The sequence below is a fragment of the Camelus ferus genome, chromosome 10, assembly GCF_009834535.1.
Source record: "Camelus ferus isolate YT-003-E chromosome 10, BCGSAC_Cfer_1.0, whole genome shotgun sequence".
Classification (NCBI taxonomy): domain Eukaryota; kingdom Metazoa; phylum Chordata; class Mammalia; order Artiodactyla; family Camelidae; genus Camelus; species Camelus ferus.
This window is the reverse complement of record NC_045705.1, coordinates 20,464,030-20,480,097: the sequence shown is the minus strand read 5'-3', so window position 1 is coordinate 20,480,097 and position 16,068 is coordinate 20,464,030. Positions and strand designations below refer to the sequence as shown.

The window sequence follows — 16,068 nt, the reverse complement described above, 5'->3', positions numbered from 1 at the left end:
TGTAGAATAAAGCTGATCACCTCTAAATTTCACATTTTTGGCATTCAGAATGATTCGCCAGCTTGTAAAACATGCAAAATGCTTACATTATAAACTGAAGTAGAAAACATCAGGATCTAAAATTGCTTACATTATTTTAACAGCCTGAACACTTTCATTTTTGAGTTTTAAAAATTCTGTCTTTCTGCATTTCCCAAGTACAATGTAATCAGGTATTATTTTTATGATATGAAAAATACTAAACATTAACATCTTATTTTTCCATTTCAAATAACCATACTTCCACTTTGGGAAAAGTATGTTCTCAATAAGATAAAATAATGCCATTAAAACAAAAAGTTGACACAAAAATTAACATGAAATGGACCATAGAGCTAATAAAAGCTACAACCTAAAACTCCTAGCAGAAAAACAAGAGTCCTTGCAGCTTTGAGACTGGCAGAAGTTTCTTAGGACACAAAAAGCACCAAGCATAAAATAAAGTAAGTAAATAGGACTTAATCAAAATTCAAAACTTTAGTTCTTCCAAACACCCTATAAAGAAAATCAAAGGAAAACCACAAACTGGGAGAAAATATTCGTAATACAAACATCTCGACAAAGAACCAGTATCCATCATCTCTCCTGGACTACTTCGACAACCTCCTCTCTGGTCTGCCAGCTGCTCCTCTGGCCTTGCCAACCATTCTCCATGATAGCCAGGTCACGGTGTTTGGCTTCCATGAATACATGCAGTTAAATCTAGCCTCCTTTCTTTGGCAAGAGGCCTGTACTCCCCTCTGGTTCTACCTACCAGCTCCTTCTCCCCACTCACACACCTATCCTCTGGCCTCACAGACCACTTTCCTGTTTTGCCCATATTAAAAGCTCACTCGCCTGCCATACTTTCCCTGCATGGATGACCAGCATTCTTCTTGTCACAACTCAAGTGTCACATCTCACTGAGCCATTCATTGACAGCCCCTCTCCAGGCACTTCACCAGAATACTCCATTTTCTTCATTCCACTTACCCTACCTGAATTTATTTACTTTAAATCTTTCCCTCCCACAAAAAGGAAAGTTCCATAAAAGCAAAAGAATCCTTGTTTTTGTCCACTGATATGTGTCCAGCATATAGTGCTTAGAACATGGTAGGTGCTTCATAGATATTACTAAATGACTCACAACATACCTACTATATGACAGGCACTGTGTTTGGTACTGGCTAAATGGCTTATGTGTGTTGCTTAAAGATTTTTAAAAATTTCTTCTGGAAAAAATATTTTATATTCTCTAGTTCCATTTAAACAGCTGAATACATCCTAGTATTCCCAAGAAGACAATTTACCTTAAAAAAAATGGCAAAATCTGGATTTTACCTTTATGTAGGATCAGTGTTTGGGGCTGAAATGTTCACATAATGTTGAACAACCTACACCCATAAGAATGAGTAAATCAAAAGAAACAAAAAATACAACGTGTGAGGATGTAAAGTATCGAAAACTCTCATACAGGGCTGTTGAGTGTAAATGTAACCACTTTGGAATAGTGGTTCATTCCAACATTGGTGGTTCATTATTAGAAACTGCAAATCACATATGCAGTATTTAATAATGAGAAACATTTACCTTATGACCCAGCAATTCCATACCTATATACATACCCAAAGGAAACATATGTGTGTTCACCAAAAGATACGAACAAAAATGTTCACGGTAGCACTATTCCTAATAGCGAAAAGGCAGAAACAACTCAATTGTCTATCAACAAAACAGATAAATTATTATATATGCACACAGAGGAACACTACAGTAACGGGGATAAATGAACCACGACACACAACATGTGAGGGAGGGTATAGCTCAGTGGTAGAGCGCATACTTAGCATGCACAAGGTCCTGGGTTCAATCCCCAGGACCTCCATTAAAAATAAAATAAATAAACCTCATCACCTCCCCCCCACCAAATAACAAAAAACAAAAAACAAAACAAAAAACTACCCACAACATGGATGTATCTTACAAAAAATGTTGAATGAAAACAAGCCAGACACCAAAGTGCACATATGTTATATACTTCCAGTGAAAGTTTCCTGAGAGATTGAGAATTTGTATTCTCACTGGTGTGTTCTGGAGTGATGCTCCCTAAAAAAAAACCTTCCTACTGATGTTCCTCTAAAATTAGATCCTTGAGCTTATTAGCATGCATGAGGTCCGGGGTTCAATCCCCAGTATCTCCTCTAAAAATAAGTAAGTAAACCTAACTGCCTCCCCTCCAAAAAAAAAAATTAGATCCTTGAAGTCTAAGGTGGTAGTTGAAGACATAACCTAAATTGGCCTACTACAACCACATTCTTTTGAAGTCTCACATTTTTATATCTTAAAAATACCTGTAGATTCCCTACTAATTCAGTATAAAAGAACTGCTGGAGAGTAGATTAGTTATGGTTAGACGGCCTGGCTCACAGCTCAGATTCACCGCCCAGAAGCACTGGGACTCTGGACAACTTACCTAGGCATTTCGTGCCTACTTCATTGATCTTCAGTGAAGATAATAATGCCTATCTCATAGGTGGCTCTGAGAATTAAATGAGATGATTGAAAGTTAGGCACCTCAATGCCACTAACCTTTTCCTTCCCTACCCTGTAAGTAGTACTGAGTTGGAAAAAAAGTCAACAAGCTGTTTGCTGCAATATATATATTTTAATTCAAAGTGAATCGACAATAATACACCATAAATTCTTATTTTGACACTCACCAAAATAGTCACCTGGAAAACCCGCTTTTTGTGACAAAGTACAGAAGGCTTGGTCACATTTAAATCACTGAGAACTAGAGAGAAATACTATCGCAAACCGTAATAGACATTACATCCATAAAAATTTTCCCAGTCCTTATTGTAATATTGCACAGTGCAACTGCTACATGGCAAACTAGTGTAGCATAGAAGTAAAAGCAAAAACAAACAAACCAAAGAAAGAAAGCCACAAGTCTAAAATTGTAAAACAGTTAACAGTTCAAACTTAGTAATCAAATCTATATCATTGGGTTCATTAAAACAAATCTTCCTACACCTTGCAGTGTATGATTTAACTTTTACTTAACACAAACCAAGACTTTAAAATTAGTAGTAGAAATTTTTTAAATGAAAGAGTTTTGCTACTACAGTAACATATTTAAACACCCTGAAGGAAAAGAAATGAAAATCAGGGTATTTGATTAAAACTAATTTGCAAATTAAAGTAGTAATGCAAATATGCAACTTGGAAGTCATGCAGTGTTTTATTTAAGAAAGCAGTAAAACCAAAGAAAACTGGTAAAAATGGTTTTAAAGAGGGTATATAAATACAGATTCTTTTGTCAATATGCTAAATTTAGACTTTAGCAGGATCTTGAACTTTTCTTTTTAAACACATAAAAAGCCCATGATTAGAATCAGTTAAAAGCAATGTACTTAACTCGAGCACACCTTTCTCAAACAGTACTTATTATATTATGAAAACACTGAAGTTTACCATTCACTGTCAATTTAACAAGACATCTCAGTCTTAGAACTGAAATACAGAAAATATGACGTTTCAGGGTAGTAAACATGGCCCTGAACAAAAAGAAAACTGCTCCAGTTTTGTACTTGGTGCAAACATCAATCAATCCTTTGCACTTGGTGTTTCTGAAACTTCTGCTGCTGCCAGCACTGATTCTTTTCCTACGAGTGAGTAGGTATCAGTAATCTGCTGGATGATAGAAATAAAATTAGAAGGCTGTGGAGGGCAGCAAGTTTACTTAAATAGTGACTCCATAAATTTGCCATCTGTAAATAATATTTTAAATTAATCTTAGGCTACTCCTTTTTATGTGTTATATATATTTCTATTTATATAAAATGCATAGAATTGATTACTAAAAACACTGAAACTTGTGGGGAAAATTAAGTCCTTCATTTTCAGTGTGACTAAAAATGTACTGCTGGTTTTTATTTTATGATCTAATACTGTAATTTTTAAAATCAATTTCAGGCACATTTATTTCATTGATGATAATTAAATAAAACACTGCTTGTATTAATGAAGTAAAGGAAAGTCTGTCCATTATTAGCTTATTATCAATGCTATGAGAGCTGTACTAGTGATATGCAATTCATTTATCAAAGAAATGCTATAAATCCAAAACATTTGGAGAGTTTTGCACTCAAATGCTTTGTACTGTTTATTCCAGTAAATGCTTTAAGATTATTATTCCAGATTTTTAAGGAAAAAAAGTTAAGTCAAGCCTGCAAGATACAGCTTTCTCAAGTGTCTACAATGCCAGTATGAAAATAAAAAATTAAGTTACATTGATACATCCAAGTTTTTTTTATATGCAGTGATGAGCACAAACATTAATAGAGATAAAATACTGATGCAAATAACACACCCCAAAATAACATATGCAATTACTTTCCATCATTTACAATACAGTAGTTACAATGACACTCCAAACAGGAAAGCAAAGTAAAAAATCAAAACCCCAACTTCTATTTCATGTAATTAGACTTATACAGAAATTAGAAGGCTAAATAACAGCTAGTTAATCACCTAATTTCACAGCTATCTGAAGTGGCAATCGTTATATAGCAGCTTATCTATGATACATTCAAGATAAATGATACAATTTATTACTTGCCCATAAGCTAAAACACAGCCTGTTTAATACCTTCCTTTAAATTCCACCTCTATACTACAATATACTTGAGGTCTATGCAAAAAGTAGCTACCTTTTATATAGGAAATGGATGATTAAGTCTTTGGTGCTGTAAAAGCAACTTCATTTAAACATAACCACCACCCAGGAAAAAAAAAAAAAAAAAAAGAGGGAAAAACCCAAGACACACTTCTAGGGGGGAAAAAAAGCATGTAATTTCTGTCCCTGACGGAATGTATTAAATAAGCAAACACCACCAACAAGCAAAACAAGTACTACAATGTAAAAATACTTAAAAAAAAAAAACCCTCTCACATGCATAAATGAAAAATTGCACACAAAGAACTCACATCTTTTCAAGCTTCAATAGTAAATATTCTGCTACTATTTATTAAATACTGCATGGTTTGCCCAAGCTAAGATGAAACCACATCATGAATCAATGAGCATTTTGCATTTTCTTTCATTATCTACTCAAAGTCATGCCTACTGCACCTCTAAACATTTTATTAAACCCAATTATACAGCAAACACTCCCAAAATAAACTTAGATTGTATTGCAGTTTCACCTAACAGTATATAAAATGCTGTGTTGTGACAGTTATCAACTATCCATTAGATACTGAATCAATTTTTCCTAAGCACTACTACCTGCTTGCTTTTCTTGAAGCTAGATCATTCTGAAAAATCAGACAGCAGAATTCAGCTATAGCAAACATGCTGCCCTCTTAGTAAGGAAAAAACAGCTACGACCTGAAATCATACCACACAAAACCAAAAATGAACATTACCCTATCAAAGGAAACTAAAGAATAGGTCTGAATTTATAAGTGCTGCAGTCCTCAACATTTATATATAGGTAATAACATTAACAACCTCAAATATTTAAGGCACTATGTGTGGGAACGGTTTACAATGCAGCTGAGATTATTAGAACAACATTTAAGAGCAAAGTCTAGGCAACATTTTGCCCATGCAAAGACACATGCAAATGTAAAGAACAATATCTCAATTTCTTAGGCAAGTGACCCAACATTTATACACTAAGACACAGATAACACAATTCACTTGATGCTGTAATTCTGACACATGTGCATCTGTTGCTCTAAGTCTGTACACAGAATGGCTTCCCAAATATGGACGTGTCTTGCACTAGTTAGAAGGCAATTTTATAAAAAATAGCAGGAGCAAAATTGGACTTCTGCTCCCATAAGTCACCTGTCTAGAGTTACTACATAAGAAGATAACATGACCAAAGACAAGTTATACCAAATGTGCAAAACACATTAAAAGTGAGTTTTTTTTTAAAGCTCAAAGTTGTTTAAATTGCACCCAAGTCTACATGATTCAAAAATAATTTTCTTGTGCCATGGCTAATATTTATTAAATACCATGTTTTTATTTTTAATCAAATGTTTATATCGTTGAGCTTCCTCAATATATACTCTTTTGAGTTTTCACATATATGGATACTGGCTGAGTTTAGTTGGACTCAATGGAAATCCAGTATATGCAGGTGATGCTGCAATGTAAGAATGTGGTGGGAAGATCGGTTTGTACTGAGTCTGATGAATGGTTGGGGATGGTAACAGACGGGGATTTATGCCCACTGGAACTTGGTGAACTATGCCACTGGGGTGGGAGATATTATAAGTTGGATGCTGTAACACAGGTCTTGAGGTACATGGAGAGGCTAAGAGGTGGGCCACTGGTGCAGCACTACTGAGCGTAGCTGATGATGGGTACGGGAGCAGAGCAGGCTGTCCTCCGAGGTGCGTACTTCCAGCCAGATGGGCATGTACAGCTGTGTGATTAGGACTTCCATGGGAAAGAGTGAATGGATTACTGGTAACACCAGTAGGGAGATAAGCTTGCTGTCTTCGATGTCCAAAGTTTCCGTTCCACTCCTGATGTCCAGATCCGAAGTGCTGAACCTACCCAAAAACAAAACAAACAAAAAGACTGGATACATAAGTTAAAAAGAAAGAAAAAAATGGGAATTACAAGATACTCTGTGACTGATAGAGGATCTCTCAGATTTTAGCTTATACCTGGTATAGAGAAGAGAAAAAGATCAATTGATTTTATACATTTTAACATGTATTACTGCATACTATTATAATAGTAACATCGCCACTACTGCTGCTAGGAATGTCTACATTCCCACAACTACTGACAGCTACCATTTGCGGAGCACCTACTCTATGTAAGACTAACACTTTACATACATGGCATTATTTAATTCCAAAAAAATCCCCCAATATAGCTATTATTCCTACTAATTGTGGTCCAAATTTGTTGAAGAGACCTGGCCAACATAAAATACGAAATATTTAGCAAAGTCAGGATTTGAACGTAGGTCAGACTCCAATACCTATGATCTTTTCTTTCCTGAAAATGAAACACAACTGCCAAACACAGTGCCGACCAGATGAAAAGTACTCAATAAGGCATCTCTCATCATCACCATGACGAACACATAAGAAATGTAGCCATTTGTGTACATTCTGATTTAAAGAATCTAAGACAACAAATACACTAAAATGATTAGTTAAGGAAACCTAAGAACCTAATCTTTCTGAAGAATGCAAGTTCTATAGATAATCTGATAAGTATCTTGTTATTAGGCCAATCACTCTTAAGTCACTTGGGATAATGAAAAGGGAAAAATTTATCAAGATTGTATACAGTTTGGAAATCTATTTTCCCCCAGTTGGAAAACTGCTGAATTTGAATCTCAAAGACTCATAAATTCACAAACATACCTGACTGAAATTCAAATGCTGCTGCTGGAATGCTGATGTCAATTTTTGCTGACGATTACCCACTGTGGAAGGCTGGTTTAATCTTCCAGGAGCAGATCGTCCTTTTATTAATGGCTGGCATATAGAATCTGGCAACAACAAAATATTAAGAGTAGCTGCTTTTTCCTTCTCATTAAAAATTAGAAAGATCTTTAGATAGTTTACACAATAGTGATTGAGACCCTTAAAATTAAATAAAAGGAAAAGAGATCTTATGGTTTCCAAGGACTGGATAATGTTAGAAGATAATTCTTTCGTACAACAGATTTGGCAGGGTCAAGCTGGAAATTCAGATGACTTTTGGCTCTGATGTTCCTAAATTAAGACTTTTAAAGGGACAATCAGGGGAACAAGGAAGACTCAGTTTACCTGTGTTTGCCATATGCTCATCGGCATTTAATCCATTTTCTAGTCCCATTGGTGGCACCACAACAGTACAAACAGCTGGTTTGGTTTCTGCGTCAGCAGAGGTCACCAGTTCTGCATTTTGATGAGTATCCTCCACAAAACTGCTCTCTGCAAATGGACTGTCATGCCCCGAAGAATCTGATGTTGGAGAGCCATCCACTGTATCGCAACCACTTTCCTGTTCTTCATCTGACATACTGCAAGACAGCATTTTTTATAAGTAATGGTTTTCAACATTAAACCAAAAGTTAAGTAACTTGCAGACTCCAGCAAATTGATGAGACCCTTACTCAGTTATTTCATATTTCATTATAACTTCTTCCTTGTCCAAGTATATTTTTCACAGATTTCCTAGATTCTCACATTAATTCTCTCTTCAGACTGCTAACCCTAATTCTGTCTGTTTATGAATACCACCCTCTTGGCACTTAATTATCCCTCCTTTCCCTTCCCACTTGATCCATAGTAGCAGTTCATAAAATCCCATTTTATAAATTATAGAATATTTTACCAAGACACTACAAAGGAAATATTGTGCTGGATAATTTAAATGAAATGCATAAACATGTAAGCATGTAACTCAGATATTTCAGATTAAATTCCAATGTTATATATGTGCCTTTAGTGGTAATTTGGATCCTTTTAACCAACCAGTTATCTGAAGGGTCTTTCCCACCTCTCTGAAGGTCTAGTCACACTCCTCGTTTCTCTTCTCGTCTTCACCCTTGGGCCCTAACCCTCTCTCTCCTTGGGATTTTTTTACAATATTTATTCTGCTTTAATCGCTTAGTTCATACTTAACTATTTGAAGCATTTCTTTCTATATGTATATTTCAGTTATATATTTTTATTTTTGTATCTTACACATTTATACATACACATCTTATATCCCCCCCAAAATAGTTAAAATAAAATAAATCACATTACAAACAATTTATAAGACAAAGAAGTGTAAAAACTTCTTTATATCTTCCACAGAGCTTTGGTTATAAGTATTTAATACCATATTCCTTGACTGAGGAAAAAAGAGAAGATAAATGAATAAAATTAAGACCGAAAATCTTTTCAAATTTTGTTTCCACTAGAAAAAGAATTTCTAAAAGCTGAAATCAAATGTATTTCACTGACATTTTTACAGGTCATCTCTGAATGCATTAGTGTACCATGCAGGTTAGGAGAAGCGCACTACTTTAGTGGCAACACATGTCCCTGGCCAAAAGGAAAGTGGGAGGGAAATACGGATTAAACCATGCAAGATCAATCACTACTGAGAGAAAAAAATCAGCAAACACTCTAGTGACAGTGGGTCATTACTTTATTATGCAAAACATTTCTTTTTATTTTGCTAGAGTGTAAGTCTTATTCCAAATTTAAGTTACAATAGTAGTCAGTGGAGTTGAAGTTGAGAGTGTGGCTTTTTCACCCTTTCAAAAACAAATGATTCTTTAAAAATCATTTACAGAACCTCAATTTTTCATTTAGATCTGTTCTATACTACTTAAAACCTGAGTTTATAAAAAGCTGATCTAGTTCAAAAATCATACTCAAGAGAGAAGTCACTGTGGTAAACTGGCAGGTTATTTACTAATTTACACAATAAAAGAAATCATAGGCTTCTTAGTAGACTTAACATTTATAATATACCGCTACTGAGATTCCTTTACCTGTTTGGTCTCTTGCAAGGGGATGGGCTGGACTGCCCTGAGGAGCTGGTGCTCAGAGTACTATCAGGACTACTTAATGAACACATCCGATCGATATTTAAAGTGCTCTGGCAAGCTTCACAATCTAGATTACCTTTGCATCTAGTACAAGAGGGAAGAGGAAAATGAGTCAAAAATGAGAACATACTCCCCCATTATTTAAGGATATGTAACAGTTAAGAGTGACCTACAGACAAAAATCTAAAGCTCATAAATACTGGGAAAACGCTATAATGATCATGCTAAACACTATTCAGGAAGTTTGCTGTGAAGGACACTGACAGACAGGGAATAAATCAGATTTTCCCCACCACACCAGAGGGCGCCATCGTCCTTATTTAAGAATGCAGCAAAATTGCAGGAGACCACCTTTGGCACTTACTCTCTGAGCGAATGTCTCTGCGACGTCTCTTCCTCATCAGTGTCACTGCTAATGGTGATCACACTCACCGCAGGACTTGGGGAGTCAGCAATGATGATGGTTTGCCGCTGTTTATCTGAAACTGATGAATCAGAGTCCTGCCTGATAGAAGTTTCACAATTTCTTGCCTCCCCTTCTGAGTTATGATTGTCCTGTGTTTCTATACAACTTACTTCCTCGACATCTTTTCCATTTTCTATCTTTGGAGAAATAAATGCTGATTGTGGGATATTGGTATTCTGCAATGAATTACTCCTGCAATCAGAGGAATAATGAGTCATTTCCATAATTAAAATATATACATGACATTTTTCTAAGGTATCTTGATATAATGAACAATGCAAACGTCCACTTGTTCAAGATTATGTATATAACATACTAACATACAGATCATGAGTTTGTGATATATAAAATATCTCAGAAATATCCGTGCAGATTGCATTTACATACAATCAAATGGTCATTTTTTGGTAAATGTGATATCTTGAGTATCTAAAATTATAGGTAGATAATGAATCAAAAGGGCAATAAAGACAATCTTACCAACTGAAAGCATTTATTTCCTCTCTTCCTGGCTCCCATTCCATTAGTTTTACCAAAATACCTCTGAGAAATTGAGAAGGGAGCTGGCTTAGTGTTTGTAACAAAGCTATCAAAGAGGTCATTTTGAATACAACAGAGTGACCCTCTGGTGTACATGCAAAATTTATTTTAATGATTCTCAAAATGCAGAGGAAAGTTAAAATATCAATACCAACCTGTTCTGGCACAGTTTATTTTTCTTGGTAGTGGCAGGCTGGGGCCAGACAACATGTGCGATGCCCACACTAATTGGCTGAGGCGCCGATAAAGTGATCTGATTGGTTAAAAGAGGTTGTGGCATCATTGAGCTATAATGACTGCTGTGTGAAATCATTTTCCTAGGGAGAAAATTTAGAAAAATTGAATCCCTACTTTACCAAGATCTATTTTGCAAACTGTTCACAAAGAAGTATTTTTGTTTTTAACTTACCCCCAGTCTCCCAGCCTGTGTGAACCAGCCACACTCTCAGCAGTTAAGGTAGCAGTAGCAGGAGCCATGGGTGTTACCTGTTGCCAGGCAGGTACCAGCATCTGCTGTGTTCTACCTGACCATGTCTGCTGCACCAAAACCAAAACAAAAAACAAAAGAAACACTAGTAAGTTACAGGTAATTCATCAGTATTACATCTTAAAATAAAAATATATTAAAGTAACAATCATCTAATAATTATAAAAGTTAAATTCAATAATTTACGAGGATGAAATTCCCACCCAGGTCATTTTCACTGTTTCCAACAGCACAGGCTGATATATTACAAATGGATTAGTATCTATACTTGAGTATACAGAGGACAGCACATACGCAAAAATAATGAATTATTCCCAACCTGAGAAAGGACTCCTGGTCGGATCTGTAGTGGCTGCACAGCTGGGGCCTGAGTTACAAGGGGAACTGTATTATCTACTCTTATTGAATAACTTGTGGGTTTACCATGTGTTGCAGGAATACCTGTGAAAGAGAAAATAGTTCTCAATAAAAGAGGAAAAAACCTTTCTCTGAGTTAACTTATAGAACTTTTAAATTTATGAATTGCTAAAATTCTTAACAAGATTATGAAAAAAATTCCCCTGCATAAAACTTTCATAATACTAACAAAGCGATCTGTTAAGTGAGATACTTTCTATCCACCTTGTGGTGTATCATTCCAAAAAACAGTTATAAAGCTACTCTTCTCTACCATTTTAAGATGCATTAAAGTTGAATTATTTATTGTTCTTTAAACTCCCCACTCCTTTCAAAGTTTGCAATTGTAGCTTTATTTTCCTTTTCAAATAGTTCTGCGACTGATAAAAGTCAAAGAAAGGTGAATCTTGCTCAACATCTTTATCCTCCAGAAGGTAAAATGTTCATCTTTTTATACAAACTATGCTATGCTTAGTATTCTCTTCTTTAAAACTGTAATAAGATCTTATACGCTTGTCACCAAAGGGGGAATGTATCACAACTTGACACTTCAATGGCCATGATGGTTTACATGATTCAATAAAATTCAGGATGGCATAGTCTTTTCAATCTCCAAAGGAAAAGGAAAAAATAAATGTTTCTGCCAAATATGATGATACAAACTAAGCTTTGATCAATGTGGTTTAATCTACTAGTATTTCTAGTAGAGAGCTGCTGGAACTCCAGGACAAACATGTTCCATTTTGCTTTCCCTCTGGGAAAATTAGAAACCAAGATTAATAGCTATGTCAATCCTGCTGATGTTAATAAGTTTGTGACATACATTGCAAGCACCTTGCAAATATTAAATCTTATGGTACTAAACTTTAATAGAGTAAGGTAGTATCACCCCAACTTAGAGCTTTGACTAAAAGATTTTATGGACATCTTTCAAGATCAGAAAACTCAGTTACTAGAGTAAGTTCACTATTTCATAATTCCAGCCTATTGTAGCCCTTACTTTCAATATGGGCTGGCAGATTATTTAAAGATAATTAGGTTTTGGACAAAAGTAACCTTGAGTGATCAGCCATAAGCCTATGGTGATCAGCCATAAAAAAATACAATTCTTTTCTTTTCCTATTGAAAAATAATCTTATAATGTTTATTGTACAAATATAGTCTAAGTATTAATCCTAAGGAGAGTGTTGATTTTGTTGCATTTATTTTCTTCACAGAAGCTTTTATCCTACTGCCAGGGTGTTTTACCCTTGGAGCTCAGCCTAAAGAGCTACATATGAATGAAGTTTAACAAAGATCTATGAATTATTTTTTAAAACTAACCTTCTTACCCTTTCCAAAAAAGCATGCCTTAATCAGCAAATTCTCCAAGAAACTGAATAAAAGCACACCCAGGCTGTGTAGGGATATTGCAGCAATAGAGAATCTCATCAGAGAAAAAAGCAGAATTCACTTTGATAAGGATGAAATCACAGAGTGAATTTTTAAATCCAAAAAAAAATTAGGTAGCCCTTCAATTCTCCGCAAAATCAATACCTTAAGATGAGAAGAATTCTCTTATTACCTTCTCTCCTCATGAGGTCTAAAAAATTTTTTTAATCAAATTTAAAAGTGGGTTAAGATCCCAACTTTCTATATAGTTATTAGGTTAGCTAAAAATAGTTTTAAATCTTTGATTAGATTTTGCCTGATACCTGGAAAGCGCGACACAAAAAGCGTTCTAGTACAACAGAGGAGAATTTTGCTGGAACTGGAATGCATTTGTTTCTAAAATACTAGTTTTCATCCAGAGGGGATGAATAACTAGCTTTTCTGATCGACAAATAATGTTAAATGCTTGTTTAGTATGTACAACCTACACTGAGATTTGTTAAGTAAAAGCTTATTTAAGTCTTCTGTACTTAAAAACAGCACAATATTAGGGATGTGGTATCTATATATCAATACCTACCTACTATTCTATAGGGAGAGGGTATAGCTCAAGTGGTAGAGTGCATGCTTAGCATGCATGAGGTCCCGGATTCAATCCCCAGTACCTCCTCTAAAAGTAAATAAATAAACCTAACCCCACCCCCCACCCTCCCATCAAAAAAAAGATGATCTATCTCTCTAAATTTGAAATAAAATTTATTCCTGTTCATATTATTCTATAGTGTTTTGAATATATGAAATACATGATAAAATTAAACACTGTAGTCCCAAAGTAAAATATTTAAAATGAGGGAGAACAAACATAAATTTTATTTTAAAATGCAAATTATAATGGTACCGTAACTGTTACCCAATCATCACTTTAAAACATTTCTTCGAAATGGATTTGCAACTCATGAGGTAAAGGGGTAAGAAGACCAATATTGGGATTCTCTACAGAGATGCCAAAATGGATTAGAGGGAAAGCTTTCCTTTCTAAGTAGTCGTGATACTAAGATAAGAAACAATGGGACAGCATATTGTAGAGCCTGCCTGTAGTGCTGCTGTAACTGCTCCTGTTAGTCCTAAAAGCTAACAGTTTACTTTGTCTCACTATTAATTTCAAAACTATTGCTCTTGACACCTGAGGAGTTAATGAGTCTGAGAGTATCTCCTTTTCTTTCTGTTATCCTGGTTATGAACCACTGAGTTGCTGACTTATTTACAGAAAGGTTGCTGACCTTTTATTAATTATAAGCCACATAAAAAGATCAAAGCCTTTTACTAACAAACAGAAGGTAGACTCTGAAAAAAAAAATGCTTATCCCAAACCTTGATGAAATATATAACACTGTGGTTGGCTGACCTTCAAACTAATTTTGGTACACAGGAGAGATCGTTAGAACCTAAAAATCTATTAGTACAGATTAAAAACTCATCTAAGTGAAAGCGCATTCGTCAAGATACCACTTGAGTGGTAACTGATTAAAAAACAAAAAAGCATCATTCTTCCATGCTCAAGTATTTAGAAGTAAAATGTCTACTACTTACTATCAATGGTATGTATATGTGTAACAGACAGAACAAACATGGCAACATGTTAATACAATACTAGTTGAATCGAGGGTAGAAGGTATTATTATTCTTTGAACTTTTCTGTATGTTTGAAATTTTTATAATAAACAGCTGAAAAAACAAAGAAACACAACAGCATCTTTAAGAGTGCTGACAACATGTTATGGGTATTTTTATTACCAGAGCAGCCATGGGTCACTGTCACAGATAACAGAAGAAAGCTACCCTGACATGACCAATGTGGCTAAAGAGCTGCCATGTTTTCACATCTATTACCAGCCAAGCAAGTCAACAAACAGATTCTTGGTGCTTTCTTAGGCACTATGGGGAATATTAAAAATAAAAACTTTAAAAAGTTGCTCACATTCTTAAATCAAATAAAAATTAAAATAACCTCCAGAATTCAGAAATATTACAGCTAGGAAATGATCAAGATAGTTATCTATTCAGTCTGTTTTCTGTGACTAGGGCTGAAACAGGTTAGCAGACTTGTCTGGGATGGCACAGCAAATAGAGAAACAACCAGGTGTCCTGACTAAGCACCAAGTGCTCTCACTTACACTCTACAGCATTACCACCACGTTTCAAAGAGTCATTTAGGGCCTATTTGAAGTCAGCCTCTTGATTTAAGACATAACAAATGTTAAAGCCTAGGACAAAATGTTGGGAAAGCCTAGGAAAGAGGGCTTTCTTCTGGTTAGTCCAGTCACTACTATCACCCTTTTATCACTAAGAAGTTCCTCAGTTTGACAACTGATGACCGCTTCAAAGTTATTCTGTCACCCATCTCACTTGAGGATTTACTTGATAGGTTATTTGATCTATATACGGATCATCATCTCATTTAATCAAACTCAATCTGTTATAAAAAAAAAACCAAAACAAACAAAAACAAAAAACAAAAAAGCCCACTAAGGTAAGGGTGAAGAACAAGACTACAACAAATTTTTAGGACAGAAATTCTTTGACCAAAATTTAAAGAACTAGGCTCTCAGTCACTTTAATACCTACTGATAATGCACAGATAATATGTATTTACCTGAACATCTGGAGCAATTATACCCAGTATAGGACAATTCATAGCTCTCCAAGCTTATTAATTTCTGTGAGGGAATTTTATCATGCTAGACTATACAGGAAATACAACTGTCATGTGATCCATTTTGTTAAGGATGGCAATGGAGCTCCAGTCAAGAAATGAGCATCACTGGTCTAAAAAGGCTACTGACTAGCTTAAATTAAATTCAAATGTAGCACTAAATATAGCAAAACTCATGCAGAGTATTTAATAAATAGATGCCTAAATTCATTTTAAAATAATGCATGCCTAAATTCCAAGTGTAATTTAAATAAAAGAATACCTTGAATAGCTGGGGGACAGATAATCAATGTCTGCTGAAAAGCATCACCACAACCAAAATGAGCAGTTCCAGCCTGCAGAGGAATTCCGTGGTGCACAACTGAATGGGCAGATGTTGTTAATGCCTGAAACAATCAATGTACATGGCAACATCATACAGAGCAGGCTTCTAATTGTTGCACAGGTGCTTTATAAACAGAATTCAAATGCATTTCATAAAATCATAGTTCCACAATAAAAA

At 35.1% G+C, this 16,068-nt stretch overlaps 1 protein-coding gene across 6 annotated transcripts in view; it reads right to left on the bottom strand.

Moving 5' to 3' along the window:
- Positions 1–2,663: 2,663 nt before the first annotated feature.
- Positions 2,664–16,068, bottom strand: part of HIPK3 (homeodomain interacting protein kinase 3) — an 80,610-nt gene continuing 67,205 nt past the window's right edge. For 3 of the 6 annotated variants that reach the window (XM_032488431.1, XM_032488432.1, XM_032488433.1), the window contains exons 8-17: positions 15,829–15,952; positions 11,406–11,527; positions 11,009–11,136; positions 10,755–10,916; positions 10,540–10,602; positions 9,958–10,251; positions 9,537–9,677; positions 7,834–8,069; positions 7,426–7,553; positions 2,664–6,594 (exon numbers count right to left, since the gene is read on the bottom strand). In XM_032488431.1, coding sequence (XP_032344322.1) covers positions 6,118–6,594; positions 7,426–7,553; positions 7,834–8,069; positions 9,537–9,677; positions 9,958–10,251; positions 10,540–10,602; positions 10,755–10,916; positions 11,009–11,136; positions 11,406–11,527; positions 15,829–15,952 — 1,875 coding nt within the window. In that variant the 3' untranslated portion in view covers positions 2,664–6,117. The remainder of the gene's footprint in view (positions 6,595–7,425; positions 7,554–7,833; positions 8,070–9,536; positions 9,678–9,957; positions 10,252–10,539; positions 10,603–10,754; positions 10,917–11,008; positions 11,137–11,405; positions 11,528–15,828; positions 15,953–16,068) is intronic. The other 3 variants (XM_032488434.1, XM_032488435.1, XM_032488436.1) reach the window with 3 other exon arrangements.